The sequence below is a fragment of the Haliotis rubra genome, unplaced genomic scaffold (genome assembly GCF_003918875.1).
Source record: "Haliotis rubra isolate DU_JTF1 unplaced genomic scaffold, ASM391887v1 Scf71, whole genome shotgun sequence".
Classification (NCBI taxonomy): Eukaryota; Metazoa; Mollusca; class Gastropoda; order Lepetellida; family Haliotidae; genus Haliotis; species Haliotis rubra.
In genome coordinates, this window is record NW_025767424.1 from 223,791 (window position 1) to 247,223 (window position 23,433).

A 23,433-nucleotide genomic window follows, 5' to 3' on the forward strand; every position below is an offset into this window, starting at 1 on the left:
GAAGCCCATTTCTGGTGTCCCCCGCCGTGATATTGCTGGAATATTGCTAACAGCGGCGTAAAACTAAACTCAGTCAGTCAGTCCAACTAAACACAACGTTCAGTTTTCAAATGGAATTTACCTTGGTTCCTGTAAATATGTAAGTCAGGGTACCGATGGAAACATTTGCTCCAATGAATATAGTGAGTGAGTTTATTCTTACACCGATTTTAGCAATATTCCAGCAACCACCAAAAATGGGCTTCACGCATTGTACCCATGTGGGGAATCGAACCCGGGTCTTCGGCGCGAAGAGCGAGCGCTTTAACCTCTAGGCTACCCCACCGCTCCTCAAATGAATATAAGTGTTATAAGAAAGAACAGCATATGTCAGGATATGAAGTGAAGAATTAATTCTATTCGCATTTATATTTTCTTGTACAATATATATGTAACTATCTTGCGTTTGTGTGTCACAATAGGTGATGTCTCGCAATGGTGACATTTAAGAAAAACATATTTATTGAAGAAATATTTCAACTCGACCAATAATGTCACAAGGCACCTACCTCGTCTGTTAATATTGATCAATCAATAAAGTCTTTGAAAGGTATTTAGAAGTTATAAACATAAAATGTGAAAATGTATGGATGACAACTTCTGTATTATCAGGAAAATGGCGATTAGGAACATATTTTCAATTCATCAGGTGAAACTTGATTTTTCAACCAATCAGTGTTGTACACTCATGGATCATGGTTGTGTGGTACAACTGAAGAGCTGCGGTTGATCCTGACTGTGTAGGTACTTAATCAACAAAAATATTTCGATTTTAAACGAATTTAGAAACATTGCAAATACAAAGGTCATCGCAAGTGCAGCTGTCACAGCCGGTCACTGATCCTGCCGCACTATGCCACAGCTGTTTAAACATCAAACACAAGCCTCACTTTCGTTTCACATTGTTTATTACATTTGACTTAAAAAATATTACACATGATTTAAATTGTGCGAGGTTGTAATATTCGTTGCACATCTCGCGAGATCTAGTGCTACCTGGTCACCGTTATATACATATCCAGTTGTTCCACAGGAAGTTACAATGTACGCATGCGCATTGAAAACTATTTCGCTGAAAAGGCAACGTGCTTATCAATATCGTTATATTTCTTTCTCTCTAACTAAAACTGCTTTGCATAACGTGTTGTGCGAGTGGCATTAAATTATAACTCTAAGATCTAAAATCGATTGAATCGATTAACAATATGAACAAATAAATAAAACCATGTAGTTTAAAAAAACATAAGCATGACAAACTTGACATTTATACTTATAAAAATGATACCGAAATGTTAAGATAGTTTTGACTCCAGGTAAAAAGCATATAAACAAACACTATTACAGACGCACATTAGATCCAGGTGCGGTTTGATATTGGTTTCTGGCACTGTGGTGCCACCAATATTGGTTCTATGTACAATACGTGTCACTGTAACAGTTCAGACACATTCAAATTGACACTGTTCGTTGTCACATATCTGCCGAAGACGTCATCAGTCCGTGAATGGCATCCTCACGACGTCTTCGTGCACGGCGTCATATGCAAATATCACTGGTTGTAATGGTAGTGAAAGAACACTTTGTGAGGAAGAACGCTACGACTCTCCGTGACGTCGACTAACGTTAACGTCTCCGCAGTATTGTCGTATTTTCTGTTAATCAATGACGTCCACCGACGTTCATGATGTCGCTTTAATCTTTGTTAAGGAAGATTCCTTGTACTTACTGACACTCGGTGTGACGTCGACAAACCATACGGTGTTTTACTGACGTCGACCGACGTTGATAACGCCACTTTATTGTTTAATGATTAGCACCATTCAGTTAAAGGAACGCCATCACGAAGTTGAGCTTGGTATGGTATTCCAACATTGTTTACGTCAGACGTCACATATCGTTACGTCACGTGACGCTTTACACCTTCTTTGGCGTTTCATAACGGCCTGTCTGAGGCGGCCATGTTGGAGATGACGGAGGCTTGTTTATTGGGTGAGATGCTTTCAACAATGAGGGACAAACAATCGAGACTGGACACGCCCCCGCTGGATTGAACTTGATCATAGTCTGAAAGAAAAACACATTGGTCAGTCCAAAATAATCATATCCAAATTAATCCGACATAGATTACGAAATATGAATTTAAAAAATATCAAAATATACTAGCTATTGATTAGAATTGTATATCAGTGTACCAAACACCAATATCTAACATCAGTGTAAGGCTTAGTCTCTGAATGAATATAATTCTATGTAATATATATAATTCTGATAGTAACAAATATACCCATTTAAACTGAAAAGGAGCCCCAGTCAGATAGGAAATTAAGAACCTGATGGAATCTAGACCTACATCATTTAGAGCTTTAGCATTACAGAGAGGGCTAGGCAGTAGACTATGTAAAAATAATGTGGCTCCCAGGGACTATGGGACAGACTATGTAAAACATGGGGATCAATTCTTTCAAACCCCTCTCCGAAGATATTTACACTAACTAATTACATCACAAGAATTATTAGAAACAGGGATGGTCTATAATACAAAAGGACGTTTTGAAAAGATATATTAACAATAATTTCATCGTGACTTCAGCTTAACTGTGGCAGTGTAAATTAACTATAAATCAAGTTATACCTCAGACGTCACGCAACGACAGCCATTATTCTTTCTCAAATATATAAGTATCTCTATGGTGAGTCGAGATTGCGAAGTTCGCAACAACGATGTTCAACTGAATGTAAAATTTATTTCCCAATACTCACAATCGTCTCAGGATATGGAAAGACAAAAACCTAACGTGTTTACCAAACAAACGTTTGAACATTTTCATTTGTTCCCAGAGGACGTACATATAAGAAAAGTCTTGGCGTATTCTGTAAGGAGTCGGGGTTTATTTACTCACGAGGGGAGCACGTGGTATTCTATTTGTAAAGACAACCATTCAGTCAAAGCCAAGTGATTTTCAAGACACGGTAATTTCACACTACGGGTTATAATGAGAATCATACATGTCTTCACACCAGTCGTTGTCCGTATGAGTGAAATCTGCATTTTCTAACATTTGGTCTAATGGTGTGCATGAATGAAGCTGAGTTAGTTACTCAGGGAGTCATATAAGATATTACCGCAGTGTCGTCGCAATACACAATGTGTTGTCGCGTGTAGCTGCGGTTTGCTATAAGCCTCCAAAGCAGGTTAGGGGTTTCAAGTTTGAATTTTCGCATCGGAGATCTCGGAATAATTCTGAACACAGTCCCGTTTATCTACAATCCCCAAGGAGGGTGTTTATGCATAACTGCGGTTCCATAACACACCAAATATTTCAGCTTTTCCTACCAATTGCTGCGGTGAATGCATCCGAAGTTCATCCATCCATCCACCCACCCGCCAATCCATCCCCATCCACCCACCCCAAATATGCTGATGGGCAAAATGAATGACTTTGTATTACATACATACATACATGGATGCATGCATGCATACATACATACATATGCATGATGCATGCATGCACAGAACACAGACACACACAGACAGACATACATACACACACACACATACATACATACACACACACACACACACAGAGACATATATACATACATACATACATACACACACACAGACATACATACATACATACATACATACATACATACATACATACATACATACATACATACATACATACATACATACATACATACATACATACATACATACATACGTTATGTCCTCTCATACCATATACAATACATTTCGCAGATCGTACATATATCATTTGACATTCATAACGTTTTACCAAATGATTATGTCAGTACCAACAACGATATATATGTGTGTATCTAGCATCAATGTCAACACATTACCTACCGCAGACATAATTAAAGAGGCCATCACACCACAAAGATTACTGTATACACAAATATGTATCTGTAAGTATATTTAGTCCAACAGCTACTGATACAGGGGTGGGGACCGGAATGATGAAGACCGCTTAGATGAAGCAACCTGGCCACAGACCGCTTGAACATAGTGATAAAAAGTCTACCATTAGTAAGTCTCTGGCCATGCAGTAACAAACAAGCATGAACATAGTCTTGTTTGCTTTATTTAGGGGCTTTAGCACTGCAGAGTGTAGAATAATGTGGTTCCTGTGAGACAGACTGTGTGTTTGTGCACATATATATGCAGGTGAGGTGTGAAGAATGTGGGTTTGAAATTAAAATGTTATATATGCTTATCAAATTATAATACACAATATAAAAGTATCTAGATCATTAATGCTGTTGCTACCAATGGGTCTGAGGTTTTGTTGGTGAATTATCCAGAGAACCTGTCCTACGTGTATACCAATGTGAAACAGTTTTTGAAGATGAAAATAATTATCAAATCGCATTACACTTTTCCGGGGGGAAATGTGCATGTGTATATCAGTACATACCGACCTAACATACAGACACTGATAAACACATTTGAAATGGCGTTTGAGCAGTAATCCTTTGTCAGAAGATTAGGTCAGAATCAATGTACAATCCAGGGTGCCGTTGTACAAAGCGATCTTAGCGCAAACGTGACCGTAACTCCCATACCTTGACACAGACTTAAGGTAGTCTTAGCGCTGAGGTTGTTTTGTACAACGACACCCTGGAGAGGAGTGAAAATGAGGCACTCTGCACGACCCATACTCTTTAACAAGGATTCCAGGAATGAAACTGCGTCCGTCCTGGGACCCACCCACCCAGGATGCTTCCTACAGTTACAGCCCAGTCTCTCCATCCACCATTGAAGCTGTACTCACAGGAAGAGTGGGGTGTCATGTTTGTATTTGTCACATTGGGCAATTAGGTTAGTTCCGGAAGCTGCAGGTACAGTATGATCTATTTACAAATGTGATTTCTATCTCACCAAGATCTACGTGAAATTATACCATGTAAGTTGCACCTTCGTTCAGAATGTACAATGTTGTGACACATGGATATCGATCCTTAATGCCAGACGTACCATCAGTTATATCTATCAAACTATCATTTGTTTAAAAGTCTCCAACCTGTTCCGAAAAGTATTTATTCATAAGAAACTGTCCCAAGATTTTAGTAAAGCATAAATCGTTTTATTGATATGCAGAATGTTAAAAATATCATGTGTTTGTTATCCAAAACAGAGTTTAGCTGCTCTCCCAGTGAAATCATTTCGACTACTCGAAGTCCTGAATCACTTGTTCGACTATCTGAAATTCGAGACATTGTTTCAATATCACACAATAATTTCATTTTTTTAACCCATGACGACTTAACAGACAGATGGAATGAAAACGGTTACTAACAAGGACAGTGTGGTGGTGGAAAGGGTAGCCCTGGTCTGGGTTTGAATCCCCAAACGAATTTAAACCGCAAAACCAATACACTTAAACGTGTAATCTGGATAAATTATTAAAAAGATCCAAAGATAAACTGACTTCTAAAACAAAACCATTCTCACTACTTGTACGCACTCTAACGCCCCCTACATTTTCACTCATCCTCCCCCACACACTTAAACCAGCCTCACAAAATCCGTAAAATGTACCAGAAGCCTTGCTCTGGTAACCACAACCAAATAGGCCTCCCTAATCGTGTAGAACGAAAACTCCTCACAGGTACACATGTAGCCAAACCGGTGCCTCCCCCGTTCGCCCTATACTAGTAAGGTGTAAAGTAACCGTGTTTGAAGTTTTCTTCGCAGTATCAAGATAAAGAGATTTACGAGCTAACTATAAACGATAATTATGTAGTTGGTCTGCAGCGTATCTCAAACTGAAGATAGTGGGGATTTACTCTGCATTAAGCTTATTTATAGAAGCATGTTACAGTTTGTGGTGTGTATGCTTGTAGACCAGACCTACAGTGTTTCTACGTTTATGTCGTTAGCTTTTAATTGACAATAAACTAGTAACAACAGGTAGAGCAAATGCGGTTATCGTTATTTAAAGCATAAATACTAATTATAAAAATTTCAAGCAGATATGTAGATTAGAAATATATTATGCATGTTTCAATAATATCGAAGGCGGTTGGGTAGTGGTTAAAGCGTTCGCTCGTCACGCCGAAGATCCGGGTTCGATTCCATTAGGGTACAATGTGTGAAGCCCATTTCTGGTGTCCCCTGCCGTGATATTGCTGGAATATTGCCAAAAGCGGCGTAAAGCAATCAAATCTGGACCAGACAATCCAGTGATCAAAGCATATTAAGCATCAATCTATGCAGCTATGATTCGATGACATATGTCAACCAAGTTAGCGAGCCTGGCCATCCGATCCCGTTAGTCGGGTCATACTACAAGCATGGGTAACTGAAGACCATTTCTAACTCGGATCTTCACGGGTTCCCTGAATCAGTATTTTAATCACTAAATGATGGTGATTTGTGGACACACTGATGTTGCTTAAAATTCGCTGATCGGTTTTCTATTTTCACGACAATCGCTTAACTGAGGAATTCTGTCATCTAATAGCTGTACAGGAAAACAGCCAGTGTTCATTCAACAGTTTGTAGTTTTGCAACTTACAACATTGATGACAGGTTTATTTTAAGCGCACCAACAATCAAACACGCCATCGCAACATAGCTCCGTTAGCTCGAGAAGCTCGTGCAGCACGTGCAGTGTTGTGTCTGAACGAGCCACTAGCCTCGTTCTCTCTTCACGCGGAGTTGGGAATCTATTTCTACTTTAATACAGTTTGTTTATCATCAGCACGTCTATAACTTGAAATAAGCCGTGCTGTTTGTACACATGCGAGCTTTAAGCCATCACGCCATAACATAGATGTTTGTGTACTTTATTTTTCTTCACATTAAAGGGAAGTTACGTTATTTTTACGTGAAATTATCCATGGCAACGTTTGGAGTAAAATAAACAATCTATCGCAAGAAGCGGTGTGGTTTTTGTAGCAGGGGGATGGGACGTCGGTGCGAGGAGCTCTTACTGGCTAATAAAGCAGGGGAGTCGGGTGCGGAATGGAGATGCGATGTTGTGATAACTCGGGGCGCTGTGAACATAGCGATGCCACTATTTGTATTAGTATTTGTACTCAAAATCAATAAATACCGCCAGTCAATATTCGAGATGGGTTGTTGCTGATATGTATTTTCTCAGAAAATTTGACACGCGTTTCACGTGCGCGTTTTGAAAGGTCAAAAGGTTGAACTTGGAAACTTAAGGCACAAAAACAATAGAATGTTCTTCTTGGAGAAAGTTGAAAGGGTTTTAAATTTGCCTATTGTCACTTTACAGGTTTGCTAGCATTTGAATTATAACGGTGACATCTGCATAATCCTCGCTCAGTGACTCTTATATGAACCACATTTACAAAATGCATCATCTGAGGCACCGTTCATAATTTATGGCTGTGGGGGTGGGGGTGGTGATGATTTAAATGGGGGTCACCCATTTTGTTCTGGGGAGGTAGGGGTCATCAATTTTGTGCACATATGTTGGGGGAGGCGTCATTGATTTTGTACATGACACACAATGGGGGTGGGAGAGGGTGGGGTCAGTTACTTTGTACATACATTTTAGGGGGTCATTCACATCGTCACGTAGTACATGCAACTCCATAAAAATCATCATCACCCTCACCACCCTTCCCTTCCCATGCCATAAATTTTGAACGGTCCCTAAGCAATATCGAGAATAAAATCGACATAACATATCCTTTCGATTAAAGGATTTCAAAATTGTTCAAACATTTACACTGTACAAAGCTGTCCAAACGCAACTGGTATCGCACTATAACACAGATGTTAGGCGGTATGCCAAAACCGTTTCGAGCCCTCCCGGCGATAAAAGTGAATTGTCACGTGACGTCAGTACTGATTCCAGCCAATGACTAAAGCGAACGTAATTTGATTTGTTGACACAGCGTATGGACAACACACGCATGACACGGGCGAGAAAAGATTTACTAGCATGTTGTGTTTCTACCCAGCCTCCCATACAAAACCTGGTAAATACATTTACCACATATAATGTTATTTCGTCATGCCTTGTCTGTTTGTAAGACAATTGGAGGCGAATGGCGTGTGTGTTATGAAAGTCAAGATGGTCTGAGACAGGGAATGGGATATGGGCCGAGAGAAGATGTCTGCAAGTGATTTAGGTTTGTTTTGTATCACTTTGTGTCTGTTAAGACTTCCTGTTGACAAAGACCACCCTCTAACATACAGCGGATTATCTCGGGCATTGGTCAAGGGTCACCTGGCTGTGATATTCCTTCCGGATGGAACTGGTTCCCGGTAATCTATGCCGGGCCTGACCAAAGTGAGTGAGTGTAGTTTTACGCCGTTTTTAGCAATATTTCAGCAAAATCGTGACGGTCTATACCAGAAATGGGCTTCACACATTGTACCCATGTGAGGAATCGAACCCGGTTCTTCGGCGTCCGAAGACCAGAATGAATGGGTGGTCAGGATCGGTGACAGGGGCATCGTTAATCGACCACATGCTTGATATTGCTCATAACATCAACCCTGGTACAGATTCGCTTATTGCAAGCGGTCGTCAAAAGTGCTGACATAAACTCACAAAGTTTAATATTCCAGATTTTTCAGGAATATTTAACGAATCTAATTCTGTCGATGACAATCTCTTCAACATCCGATGACACACAATCACCAAGTCACACCAAGTTCGACCACCCGATACCCACTTTAGCCGACTCTTAGCGTGAGGTAACGGGGACCCAGAATCTCAGCAGGGTCACACATTCTTACAACACTGTTCCCTTTATACTAGAACAGTACGAACGAAATAACAAGAACATCTTTTTGATACATCGAGAAAAGCAACATGACAGCGATCATGAAAAAGGTATATGCGCGAACCAAAAAATATCACGAACATTTCGTCAAAAGGGACGGGAGGTGTTGAAAAACAAGATCTTTTTAAGAAGCAAAAAAAATGTAATTGCTTCAAGACGTACAGATGAAGACACCCACAATACAAGATGGATATAACGATTTGTGAATTCCCCACACACGTATAAGCCCCAGTCGCTAGGTTACCAGGGAATATGAAATTTCGCTGTACTTAACTACATCCCCAAACCTCACCAATGGGACTAATTTAAAATCAGTATCTATGGCATATTGTCATGTTATGATAATTCCAGAACCGACCCCCCAACGTCGTCTACACAATCACCTCCACCAGCACTGCAACTTCACCCCCACCCGTCTCCAGCACCCCGGGCAACCAGTCATATACTCAGTATACATAGTTCCGCCTCAGTTCCAGTTAGGCGACGCGACGCATGAATTCTCTCCTGTGTAAGGACCGTACCAGATTCGGAACGACCAACACAAAATAATTGCATGTTAGCCAAGTGGAAAAGTACGACTCGAACCCCCATAGGACCTGGGGTTTTGTAGATTGTGCCATCAAATTGATGCAAGATAATCTACATACCACCCTGGATTGTATTAAACAGCTTAATGGGCTTCCCACGCACGTGTCGTCGTACGGGGAAACAATAAACGTTGGTGTCTGCTGTTGTCGTTGTAACTCAACCCCTTGTCTGGGCGCATTGTCCGTCAGCCGTACAGCGGGTTAAAGACATTGTCTACCCAGCATGGTTCAACACGGGATCTCCGTGAACAAATTAACGGTTTTAGTGACGTCCCAAGTCGACTGAAAAATTACTGTTTTCTGTATTAGAATGAAAATGTTTTTACTGTCTAGACACGGAAGGTCGTGTGAATATATGTCACATGTGGAAATTTTGCATGGTATTTTTGTATTTTTTAGAGAGTGTGGGGTAGGTAAGTGGTCAGAGCGTTCGCTAGTCACGCCAAAGGACCGGGTTCGATTCCCCACATGGGCTCAATTAGACAACGCTTTGCCCCTGAATATATATAATAGTGATAGTAACAAATAAACCCATTTATATTGAAAAGGACCCCAGTAAGTTGGGAGATTCAGCCTTAACCTGAGGGAATCTAGACTTGCTTCATTTACAGCTTTAGCATTGCAGGGAGGGCTGGGTGGAAGGGGAAATAATGTGGTTCAGGGACTGTGAGATAGACTAGGGCTCAATGTGTCGAGCCCATTTCTGGTGTCACAGTCATATCGCTGGAATATTGCTAAAAGCGTTGTAAAACCTTAACATAAAATAGAGAACGGTCACTTACTGTTGCCATGGTTATAACTGCCGCCCATGTCCCCGCCTCCGCCACCGCCACCGTTGTTGGGGATGTGGTGTAGTTTGTCGTAGTACTGCGGACTGTGAACGGTCTAAAATAAGGGACGAAATATTTTAAGGATATGTTATATAGGGGATGTGCATCCTGAAATAAGGAAAAATGTGAAGTTTAAGTTTTGGGACACATTGTTTGTTTGTTGTTTAACGCAATTTTCCATCAATAAAATAATCTTCCGAAATAATCAACAAAAGAAAGTGTACACTTGAAAACTGGATTTTACCTTAAGACGTCAAGTGCACGTCACCTGTTGCTAGATATTCATTGATATCATGCAATATCGCCTATGATATCCGTATCAAATACATCATCACTTAATGACAATTTCTTGGTTGTTTACGGTTTAGCAACAGTTAAACACGGGTGTTTGATTTCTTTTGACCCACAATTTAGATAAATACACAGACTGGTTGACATTTAGATTAACTGCTAGTCTCTGAAAAAACATATTATACAGAAAAAAAACAATTTCCAAATTAAAATAAAATCCAATATGTAGGAGCCCAGAGACATTTTCAGAAACTGGGGTAATCTAGACTTGCCACACAATCTTGACTTGCAGGGGCTGCATTGGTTACAGTATATTTGTTTCTGTATAACAGACTAATTGACATTGTACGAGGTTATTCAGTGTTCTGTTAGATTCACATTGCACGGAGATTCAGTGTAACATGAGATACAGGATTCAGTGTTGTGTTGAATTCAGCGCTGTATGCCGCGTTCATCACCACAATCGTTATCAAGAAGACACTAGAAACAATTTAAGAAATTCAAGTCAACTGTGACCCACATAACTATACTAACACCCTACCATTCAAGACTATCAGATCAAAGGCCAGCATATCTCACAAGAGCATGAGGGTTATAAATGACCTCTCAGCAGATACTACTTCCCACACCGCTGACCAGTACGTGGTAATCTGACCACTGAATGTGGTTAATAAGATTCCATGTTGTGGTCAGCTCAACATCACTATGGACAACAAGATCAAGTTAGCCGTTGTCCGAACTTTCAACCGGTGACCCATTGCCCAACGCAGCATGTTTTGTTCTTGAGCCCAGCTAATCTGGCACCATGCTGACTCTGTGATTAAGTCCATTATTTATTTACCTTCCTATAACCCGAATTGTCTGATTGTTTTGTTGTTTCCTTTTTGCAGTTAACAATAGATCTTTATACATACAACCTGCTTAACCATTGCAAGAAATGACGTGGTATAATTCATGTGGATGAAGAGCGTGGCTTGGTGTACAACCGACCGACCTACTTCAATAGGTCACAATCAACCGAATGTTAATGTTTACTTGAACTGGCCATGCACACTTAACATCAAACACGGCATCAATACAGGAGACTTGGAAATTTGTTTCATTCACAGGTATGCAAAATCGAAACCGATGCCAACTAGAAATTCTCTGGAAGACATTCTTCAAGGACAGAGTACTGGTAACGGTGGCCAGAAAGTGGCCAGATGGCAATTACATCTTTTGTTTTTGGTGACCTTTCGTGCAAGGTTACTCTGCTTTTCTAACTTCATAGACAGTCACGTGTATGGTTTGATAATAACCATTTTGGGGATAGAATTGGTCTATTGGTTATTCTGGTCCTAAGAGTGAGTGAGTATTTTTTTTACGTCGTTTTTAGCAATATTCCAGCAATATCTGGGTGAGGGACACCAGAAATGGGCTTCACACATTGTCAATTCAGGTAAAGGTCGAACCCAGTTAGCGTCATGCTAAAATATTGCATGGTACATATTGGATATGGTACTTATTGTTGCCCTGCCCTCTCAGCATTTAGGGGATAAAACACAGAATGATCAGCTCGGAGGCGGTATACTCTGCCTCAGGTAGATAGCCATTTCTGGTGTCCCCCGCAGTGATATTGCTGGAATATTGCTAAACTTGGCGTAAAACTAAACTTAGTCACTCACTCACTCACTGGATACCCATATTAAACTACGGCATGGTACCTCTGTGTGCCAACTCATAAAACTGGTAATAGCCCGAACCAAGCACACAGACACACACACGCATATGCACACACGCTGGTGCAAGCACTTTGTTATATAAGTGCGGTAATCTTGAACGCGTCTCTATACCCCGCTGCACCTCTCCTGATATCACTGATACCAACGTTGCCATGTATTCGTAATAACTGAATCTGAGAGTCACCGTGCCCTAAAGACCCCAACCCGTCAACAAATATTACTGAAATTATATTCCTAACGGTAGTTGAAACCCAGGCTGATATGTTACCCAACATGAGACCATTACAAATAACGACGCACTTAATTTAATTTAAGCAACATAATTTAGCTGAATAATCCATAAATCAGCAAATTGAATTTTTAATAGATAAAACTAGAATTTCCATGTTTTAAACACAGACAAAAACAAACCAGTCCCACTGAATACAGTACGGGAATGGGTTTCAGTGTTGTACGTAACCCATTATGCGCATGAAGTTTGTAATCAGAGTCAACAGCTGCAATCTTTCACAACTTGTTTATCAATCATGCTTAGGATGTTTTACTTTATTCTGCTATTTGTTTTGACTTTATCATCTCTGTATTTTTTTCGTCTTGAAGAATGTAAAAATAATTACAAGAAAAAATTCCTGTAATACTCATTGTGCTTGGAACGTTTAACAGACGCCTGTCGCCGCAATTGTGATGTGAAAATTAACCCGATTACTCAGTGTCACGGGGCCAAATAATAGCTTTTTTTGTTTTTTATCTAAGATCAATATTGTCTTGATAAATATGGCATGTTTTAAATTATCCAAATGATATGCGTTATGTTTTCTGAAAGTCAAAATATTGGACAAAACGAAAAAAACGAAATAACTTGCGTTTGTGATATTGGCTTACATTTTTCAATCATTTGAGGTGCTCTCAAAATTGTTTAGCTAAAAGAACATTATGATAATGATGATGATGTTAAATCGGTATTACCTTTAGTAGCAGTAGTTGTACTAGTAGTACTTGAATTATTACTATTATTATTATCATTATTACAAATTGTAGATTTAACACACCAAACGAAACTTTTTGTTGGTTCATTGTCAACACCACTGTATTATGACTGTATATTAACCTGATCTACATATCTGCACATTCCAAACTTCTCCTATAGTAAAAATAAGTATGTATATATGTATATAAAATATTCATGGACATAAATGTTCCGTCAAGTTTTATGCTAAATATTGAAACCCGCTTTAAGACACAAAAACAACATAATCTCTCCTTGAAGTTTCCGGATCAGGCTGTCAGTTATCAAAAAGCCGCATCTGAGATACATGATATTTCAATCTTCAGAGAGAAATTATGAATATGTTATCAAATATTGCATCAGCATTACTTGTTGATAAGTTTTGAAAGACGAGAAAAAGTTAAAATAGACATCCACGGCAAGAGCTTAAAAGAAAATTCATATCATTTCCCGTTTTAAGGGAAATAGGATGATTTTCTGTATCAAGCGTTAGTCAAGCATAAATGCTACTTTCATCAAGAGTTAGTCAAGCATAAATGCTAGTTTCATCAAGAGTTAGTCAAGCATAAATGCTATTTTCATCAAACGTTAGTCAAGCATAAATGCTATTTTCATCAAGCGTTAGTCAAGCATAAATGCTATTTTCATCAAGCGTTAGTCAAGCATTTTCATTTTCATCAAGCGTTAGTCAAGCATAAATGCTATTTTCATCAAGCGTTAGTCAAGCATAAATGCTATTTTCATCAAGAGTTAGTCAAGCATAAATGCTATTTTCATCAAGCGTTAGTCAAGCATAAATGCTATTTTCATCAAGCGTTAGTCAAGCATAAATGCTATTTTCATCAAGCGTTAGTCAAGCATAAATGCTATTTGCATCAAGCGTTAGTCAAGCATAAATGCTCTTTTCAAAGCAGCGTAGAAATAATCTACATACGTTATAGAGAAGAAGGGGTGAAAAACATTAATATAATTTTTGACGATAGGGCTGGATACCCCAACCAACCATAACAGTTTGGGCTCACTTGGAGTAAATGTTGCCGGAGAAATGGATCATCACAAACAAGTACAGCCCACATATTACAACGATCGACCGTATCTGTGAAGGTGTGGTTGTGTGTTTGTCCATTCATGCATACCGCAAGCAACCCTTTTGTCACATAACCATCAACTGTTCTTTTCGCGAACACCTGGTGTCATTATTATTTGAAGAAATGCATACAATGTAAAACTTCAGTGCAAAAGAACACCCTTAAGTGTAAAGGGAATTATAGTTTTGAAAATTTATGAATGGACCAAAGAATATTATTTGATGACACCAGGTGTTCACGACATGGGTACGCATGTCCTGCCCTACCGGTTGCACCCATAATTCATACAAATTCCTAAAATAATTATGGAATAAACTGCAGGACGAAAGACAGAACACGCCCACGCGTGATGGTGGCTGGCAACGCAACAAACATGAAAAGACATTACCATGGTGATGTACTCAGCTTCCATGATAGCCTGTCTCTTTAGAGTTTTGGTGTTTGGAAGATATTTGAAACGGGTATCACGATGGTCTTTTGTACCTTGCGTTTATTGTGTTTCGGCCACTATTTTCAGCATTTTTATATTTTGAAAATGTCTCTATATTTTGTGGCAAATTCAATTGCAAGTGTATACTTTCTTTTGTCCGGAAATTTAGCTCGTGTCGTGCAGTTGCCCTTAGCATATATCTGTAATAATTATGGAAATAGTTTTGCCGCTTATGTCAACTAGAAGCATACTGAATGCCAATTTTGTAGATCGCTTATTGTGTCGTAGCAGTTTTGAAGAAGAGGAATAATTTTCAAAGTACATCTGTCCCCGGCTTAGGAGGGTCATGGCAAACACACTGACAGAATCTGTAGAAACTAATGATAATTTAGCATGTGTCAGTGCATTATCCGTAAGGAACATCTCATTTCAATATGGTCGAGAAATATTTTGAGGAAGTGTTTGAAACGTTTTGTTTTCTAAGTGTAACTGACAATATCTAGCCCGTATTCGTTTCCCTAAAAATACCTTTATACTAGTTCACCATAACATCTGATTTCATAGTCGCTTAGGGTGCTGTAAATAACTAAAAGGCAGCCCTAGGTCATATTGTACATTCAGGAAGGTCAAACACAACGTATAGTGCAAACAATAATGACCTATTTTACATTTCTAATTATCTTCAGTTAAATATTTTGTAAGATCTGTCATCGCTTTTTAGTGTTTTATTAAGTCTTCGTGAACGAAATACAGATAACCCGGATGTAAGAACGGCATCAAATTACTGATATCTACATCACGACAGTCTGGCTTCAAGCTCTGGCATCCAAATTGCCAATTATCATTTCTATACACATAAACAATGATAAACGGTTTTTTCAATTATATTCAATCTCAGCCAGCATCAGATTTACACCAAACGACCTAAGTCTGAGCACCCCTTCTGAAACTGCAAACCTCACTAACACGTCGCTTCCTCATGTCGTATCAGGGAGATACAAACATCTCAAAAGCTGTAAGGAGTTATCAAAGCTCCTTACTCACCCCGTGTTATCGAAGCCGCCTACTGAGGCATTAAAACATTGTTAATTAGCATCAAAGTTTAATATAAATAATTGCTCAGTGCACTTGAGGTGAAAAGGGGGACGGGAATAATGACAGATTGTAACCGAAAGTAAAACATATTGAACGAGTTGTATGACAGTATTGAGATAAACTGAGATAGGAACTTTGTGATAAGGGAGAGAACACGTCCTTGTCGGAACCCATTACAATCGCGATAGTAATAATTGCAACCAGAACATAACCTCATCTAAATTACATACTTCCATAAACACAAAAAATATTAATGAATCTGCAACTTGTGATTTAAGAAACATTACTTTCGGGGAGAGGCAGGAAAAAAAATGACGACATTATTATGACAGGACCGGACCAAAATACGTTGGGGTGATCGTTCATCATGGGGATGCAATAGCTTATCTGATAAAGGGGTACTAGTAGTCTTATATGTGATGTAATATACGTTAGGAAAATGTGAAAGACTGTAATATACATCTACCGATAGAAATTGTGGAAGACAGTGTACATTGCACGAAGAACACGGTACTCAGCTGAAGTTTCTAGCGTCAGTGGCATATGACATGAATGGCATTTAGAAGTGATACACAAAAAGGGAAATCTTTCAGGATGTCACCTTCTATAATATGAGGAGCGTGACGTTTCTGCACATGGAATAGGCTGTCAATCGGACTCTAAAACAAATATATCTAGACGCAAGTCTATAATAGTTAGTAAGTCTAGAAAATTAAAATTTCAAAAATATTCTCTGGGTTTCATTTAGTCATATTTTATGAAGATAATTCAAAAAGTTTACTTCGGTAAAAATATTTTCACTTCAGAGCCTAGACGTCTGTCTGCATATGGCATACAACGTATATGAAGGCTGCTACATCATACACATGTATACAACTACATGAAGCATGGGTAGCATCGTGCATCTTGTCTGCAGTAGTGTCCCATCGAAATACATACATGCTCTAACGGTGACAATGATTTAGCAAACCACTCTTCTTTTACTCAACAAAAATCGTTTGACATGTACTGCACGAATAAACAGAACAGATTATATTTGTTTCGGTAGATAGTGTACATTCCCTAAAGCATAAAGTACTATATTGTAACAATGCGATATACCCGTAAAATGCAACTGTTGCTTCATTAGACTAACGCTTAGTCCCTGAATATATATCATTTTCTTAGAGTGACAAATACACCCATTTGAATTGAAAAGGAGACCCAGTGAGTTGGGAGATTCAGGGTGACCAGAGATTCCCTGAACCTGGAGAAATTTAGACTTGCTTCATTTAGGGCTTTAGCATTGCAGGGGAGGGTTTGGCATTTGGGAAAATAATGTGAAAATAACGGTTACTTCGTATGAAACTACACCTTGTCAGTATCCAATGAATAACAACTGACAAATATGAGGTGGGCTTTGGGCTCATAATTAATAATACTTAATATGTAGCATAAATATTTCAAAATGCATAATGGTATAATTAACATGAATTTCGGAGGAATGGTGAAATATTACAGTTTTCTTAACTGCTTAGTTTTTGGTAAATACAGATATTTTCTTTTATAAGATTCTTTGTGAGTTAAGCTAGTGGTTACAATGTGTGTATATTTACATATAGTTTATTTCATCGTCTTTTCTTTGATTTGCCCAACCACACTGGCACCATTGACTAGAAGCTCCTGACACTAAAACCTGATACCCCTTCATCTATAAAGTAGCCCTCACTTGGGATTTCATTAACCCCCAAAGTAAAAGATCGTTATTGCAGGAGCAGACACGAAGGCTATTTTGTACAGTAACCTAACACTTCCCTAAACCAGCTAGTTAGTGGAGGGCTGAGGTGGGCAAGTAATGACACCTTCACGAAGTGGGAGCACTTGGATTTAAGTAGGCGATGTTTCAAACGTGGTCACGACGTCGAAAGATGTTTCAGCCATCTCATCAAGAAATGACGACCGGTGGGGTGGGGGTGGAGGAGGGTGAACAAGTATCCATCTTTATATGCAGTCTTTTATACAAGCAAAAGCCGGAATAACAATCAACCCTCCCAATCCTTCAACCCCCCTGCCCGACCCCAAGGGACACTTCTCCACGCAAGCAGTGTACCTCCGTAGGGTTGCCAGCGCTAACGATCAAACCGGCTGAATATAACATACGCTCTATTAAACTTTCTTGGTGTACATGTGATTTGACTGCGACGCTCTTGACTGAATAACGTCTCACTCTCTCTGAGGACCGTGTTAACTAATCGCGCAACCGTGTCCCCATCCAAGAAGAAACGAGCGCCTTTTGACCCCTGTTGAGATTCAGGGGTTTGATTGAGGCTCCCCTCGGGTTCATAGCTTGACCAGATGCGCTCATATTCCCTCTGACGGTTGGACCTGGGATAAATGATGGAACGAAATTTGATGTTTTCAAGGCAAAACTGCATCCACTTTAAACTCCAGTCGTTCTACTATGCCAGCGTTGTTCTGCTCAATTTGAAAATATGTTTTGAAGTATGTGAGAAACGTTCCGTCTTTTGAGAATCAGCAGAAATGTCATTTGAAAAACTGATTATCCGGTGCTGTTTTGAAATGTTTCGAATCGTATTGCACCTGATAAGTTTGACGGAATGGAGGTTAAAACCGGAAAAAAATAAAGTGTAATTATAGCGTTGGTTATAAATCATCCTTCCGAACAGAGTTGATAAATCTGGCTGTTCCGGGTCAACTGCTGCATGTCACTGAATCGAAGTCAACTCCTGGTCTGTGGTTTTTAACAAGCTCAAATCTGTTGATACAATCACTAGACTTGGATATATCCCCAGCGGGTATTTTTTTAACGTTGCACAAAAAGTAGCAAATATTTGATAATTTGTGGTATTTTTTTCCTCTTGTCTTACCGTAGGGCTGATAACTAGCTTAGCGTGGATTTTCAGATAATGTTGAACATTGGCCTTGAACTCTGTCTAACTCAGGTCGATTTAAAATACACCAAGTGTATTGAATGAGGTGTACACGAGCATTGTTAATATCCATACATTAATATGTACTTTTTCTTTTTTTTTAGCAAATGATTGGAATCAAACATGTTAACGCTATGCAGTAATTTATATACGCTATATACGTTTTGAATTAGAGATGCCCAAACATGTACTGTTTTCAATAAAAATATCAAAAAGTAATGACAGTTAATACAGCATTATCTTCATGTAAGGAGGTATATACTAAAAACAAATCCATTTGAAAACTATATATATTTAAGGTGTGAAAAAGAAAACGTAAAAACATTTAATAATTTTTACTTTGATTGCTTTAATATTATTGTTTAGGAACTATCATTTTCAAAGAACAAACAGATGGGAAATATTACTTGTCCGCCAGAAATGACACATTGCTTTGAAAAGTTAGACAAGTATTTTCCGCTTAACTGGATCTAAGCCGATATTTAGTGTGTGGGAAACCCAGATATGACTCGACACACAACTTCCCGGAATGCCCAAATTACTGTGATGAAATGTCACGCATAATTTCTCAAAAATTCTAAACACTAAAAACCGCTTCATCTTCATATTTCTAATATGGCATTTGACAGGCTATTGGGCGATGTGTCAATCAAATCCCTCTGTCGTCGCCAGTGCATATTGTTTACCTCAAGCGTGCATGATCTCGCACGAGGAAAACGTGCAAACCCCGGGTCATGCGCTCCAAGACTAGCACCTCGCTAAATGACTTTTGACAGTTCAAATAAGAGATCACCCTCTAAATGGCTATACCACTAGCAGAAAAGAGAAGCTCTCTCGGTTTCAATGTGTGTGTCCCGAAGTTCCTTCCAACGGAGCCACAACTGACAGACTTCACCTTAAACGACGGACACTTTTTAAGTGGCCATTTTCAAGATTGTGAGATAATTGGAGATTATCGGTATAAGGCTGCTAAACGTTTCCGCGTCGGATTTCGAAAATAGTTTCAACGATGTTTAAAGTGAGATGCCACAATGACAGTAATGGTTTTTTGAATTTACACACTTTGCAAATCTAAATTCGTAAAATTATTTTAATACGATTTGAAATTTGAACGATTCTAACGTCCCTTTGTTAATTATATTCCATAACGAAACACGCTTTAAAAACATTGAAAAATTATATAGTGCAAATTGCCATTCATTTTTACAAAGCATAGAAACAATAAATTTGCTTTTCTTGTTTTGTAATATTTAACGTATTTAAACTATTTTAAGTACAACATTTAACAAATGTTTCCAGCCAAAATATCGCCAACTAAATTACTGAAGTAATAAACGAAAATGTCTAATATACGTAAACGGTAAATATGACTGTTTCTGAAAAGAAGGTAATCTTTCGATCAGGCTGTCAAAATTGGTTTGTAGGAAAGCACGATTTCAAGTCACCCGACAAAAAATGTTTCCCTGTCAACGTTGCTGAAACAGAAGCCGAGCTTATCGGGCAACAGCCAAATCCAGTTCATAAAATTGGCATTCTGTATCTCAATGAGATATAGTTAATTTTAAAGGTGTCTGTAGTTTGTCAAACGATATCTTATTCAGCTTAAATGTTTCCAAAGCGCCCCCTAATATTTATTACGTCCAAGAAGTAAACAAGCCACGCCCACCTCAGATACATGCACCTTAAATCAAACATAAAGGTCTAAATTAACGTCACAATTTTGTTTCTGGAGCAAATCTTCAGTCAGCATTTATATAATCCGTCGTTGTGGGAAAAGCAGTATATTCCGTTGGAAATATACGTTGCACTATTAGAGCCAAGCACGAAGCTCTCGCTTTCTACATCTGGTTGCGATTATCATTTAAAATATATTACCGAGTATTCTCATTTCATCAGTGAAAATAACTCTCGCAAATAACACCACGTGTTAATTCAAGGAGAAAATGGAACTTCAAAATTAGTGTTGTTCTCGGGACAACTTCTCGTGAGAAAAAAACAAAGGACTTGTAAAAGGTTTAATTTTTCTAAGGTTCATTGAATGCACCACTGGTCACAGTTGCTGGAGTCAACGCCCAATTATCCTTCTTTTCTACTCAATCGTTTTTACATAATTCACCCATCTACATCAACTAGCCAATTAGTCATTCAGGAATGGAAAAACTGTTCTATTGAAAAGATATTTTCGCGACAAAAAAGCTCCAGAAAAATCGATTTTCATTTAAAGCAAAGGTTTCGTGATATCGAATGTTCAAGTAACGCATGCAATGGTCATCAATGTGCAAAATTACCTATGTTACAGAATAAATATTAGCCTATTATACAAATTTCCGTTTAAAACAATTATTCTACAATTAGCTTTCTCGAGAATGCATTACAGTGGGCGGTCCACGATCTGTTTCAACTGTTATAATTTATTACCAATCCTACAACAAAACAATTCGTAGCAATCTGTCCCATTACTTACCTATTGTGATCATAGTATAGTTTCATCATGTCGACATAAAGAATTTGGACATAAGCCCATGTAGTTGTTGTGTACGTATAACTTACCATGTAGTCGGAACCACTGCTTGAAGATCCGGCGTCGTTACAGTTGTCGTCGCCCCTTGGTATCCTACTTCCGTGAAGCAGTTCCTCTAAACTTTCAATATATTCTATAGCGTTTCTCAGAATTTCAACTTTTGGTAGTCTCTGATTCGGATTTGGGCACGTCCGTCTTTTAAGAGTGTCAAACGCTTCGTTCACTTTCCGTAACCGACGTCGTTCCCGCATCGTCGCCGCCTTCCGTCTGTCAATTGTCACCGTCTTCTTCTTACACGCTTTGCAGGCCCAAAGGAGACACCTTCTGTTGGGTCCATGGTACCCAGGAGCTAGAACGTGGGGGATGTGTTCGTTGTCTTCGTCGGAGGTGTGATCTTCGCTCATGCTGCCGGTTTCGTCTTTAACGGGGGAGCAAGATCTAGGGCTGTCCTTGTCGTCCAACAGGTCATTCTTGTCTTCCTTGGAGCCTGAGCAGGATCTTGGTTCATCATCACCCCCAGTTGACTCTTCCTTTGACGACACAAACGACTTCTCCTTCATCTGCGAATGATGCCGAGGCCGATAGTCAACCGCCGTTTGGTCACCGCCTGAATTGAAGAAGTGCGGGGGCACCCCACTACTAGAATGATAGCCGTAAACTTCAGGATACTGACGAGGATACGACCGATGATAAGACCCATTCGGGGGTCCAAAATAATCAGGGTTACCCCCAGGATGGGAGTAAGATATGTCCATGATTTGCCTCGCATCTGACATGTCTGCCCCGCCGAACGATGGTCCGGTGAAAACGGGTGCGTTGTGGTCGTAGCGGCAGCTACGATAGTCTGTCATCATCATCATGCTGACGTTGTTATCGCCGTCCGTCTGCGATAATCTCCCCGCGAATTAATCCCTATCGTCTGCTAATCTGTTAATCGTACCGTCTGCTCCTGATTGCAGACGTCTAGAGTGGAACTGTCGTCTGCTACTGAAACTTCTGCCGTCTGTCAACACTTGCTTACCAGTTCTCAGCCAAACCACGAGTCTTTAGGTGCTACGCCTATATCTACATATGTCGTGGAGATACAGTTTTTGATGCTTTGGAACCTGAGAGTGAAATTAAGTCACACATGGCAAAGTTTACCCATTAATTAGTCTCGGGCTCTGGGACCATGTTTCCATCAATTCACCACGCCCACGGGTTCCAGAACCAGCGCTGTCACGAATTTTTCGAAACAAAACGTGTCCAAATGTGTCAATACAGTCAGAGGTACATCTCTCCACTGGCTAACAAGTCAGACTAACACACACACAACTAAAACAAAGGTGTATCATTCACGTGCCTCACCGATCTGTTTTAATGAAGGGGTGTGAGCCAATGAGATGCCTTGCTGGGCCCATTCTTCCTTCCCAGTGCTTCTGATAGGCCGGCCGGTACATCAAACGCCTGTCCCCCTCCCGATAGACAGGGAAGGAGGGCAAAGGAAAGGTTTCCCTCCACTCAAACTGTTACCAGATGTGCCAAAGAGGCCCAATTTGCCTCGGAAGCGATACCACAGCCAATATTCAAAGTAATGGCGTGCATGAATCTACTTTTTCAGTCGTGATTACACGCTCGCTCAGATTACACATCTCATCCGGTGGAGAAATCGGGAGAGAAAGTCTGTGTTTTTGAGAATTACAACTTACTTTCCCAAAAGTTAGGGCTCCCTGCATCACTGAACGTTCAAAACCGTGGAAATGACTGCCATCTCGTGTCCCCAAGCCCTCTCCACACGGACCCACCCCACAAAGATCAAATTATTACCGTAATCGAGTTTCATGTAGCGATTAATTATATTCCATCTATTTCAAAGACGCCCGGATCATACATAAAACGAAAGCATGCATAAAACCCTCCTCTATGAACCATCGAAAGTGTTAGGAGGTGGGAAAAGGGTGCTGGCACATCTGGGTGAGAAAAACGTGTTGTTTTATGACATAATTACTGCAAAGATATTGTAATTGTTAATGTGCCATCAAACCATTAAATCAGCATTCTGTTTCTCTTATGAAAGGTTGGTGTCTTGGGTATTACTGACTCCTGGTAATGACTTCAAT

General features: G+C 39.5%; 1 protein-coding gene across 2 annotated transcripts; it reads right to left on the reverse strand.

Moving 5' to 3' along the window:
- Nucleotides 1-929: 929 nt before the first annotated feature.
- Nucleotides 930-22,671, reverse strand: LOC124259140 (transcription factor SUM-1-like). 2 transcript variants are annotated; one of them, XM_046693235.1, is made up of 3 exons: nucleotides 21,364-22,669; nucleotides 10,205-10,307; nucleotides 930-2,103 (listed from the first exon to the last, which is right to left on the reverse strand). In XM_046693235.1, the coding sequence occupies exons 1-3, from the start codon at nucleotides 22,192-22,194 to the stop codon at nucleotides 1,973-1,975; spliced, it is 1,065 nt and encodes a 354-aa protein (XP_046549191.1). In that variant the 5' UTR covers nucleotides 22,195-22,669; the 3' UTR covers nucleotides 930-1,972. The 2 variants fall into 2 exon arrangements, with proteins under 2 accessions (XP_046549191.1, XP_046549192.1); XM_046693236.1 differs by lacking the exon at nucleotides 10,205-10,307 and having other exon boundaries at nucleotides 21,364-22,671.
- Between the last annotated feature and the right edge of the window lie 762 nt (nucleotides 22,672-23,433).

Bases quoted from the DNA above. Each gene is read 5' to 3' on its own strand.
- LOC124259140 (XM_046693235.1), bottom strand. From the start codon at position 22,194: ATGATGATGATGACAGACTATCGTAGCTGCCGCTACGACCACAACGCA. The intron at 10,308-21,363 runs GTAAGTTATACG...CCCTTATTTTAG, and splicing joins GCAGTGGTTCCGACTACATG to ACCGTTCACAGTCCGCAGTA. The intron at 2,104-10,204 runs GTAAGTGACCGT...TTTTTCTTTCAG, and splicing joins CAGTTATAACCATGGCAACA to ACTATGATCAAGTTCAATCC.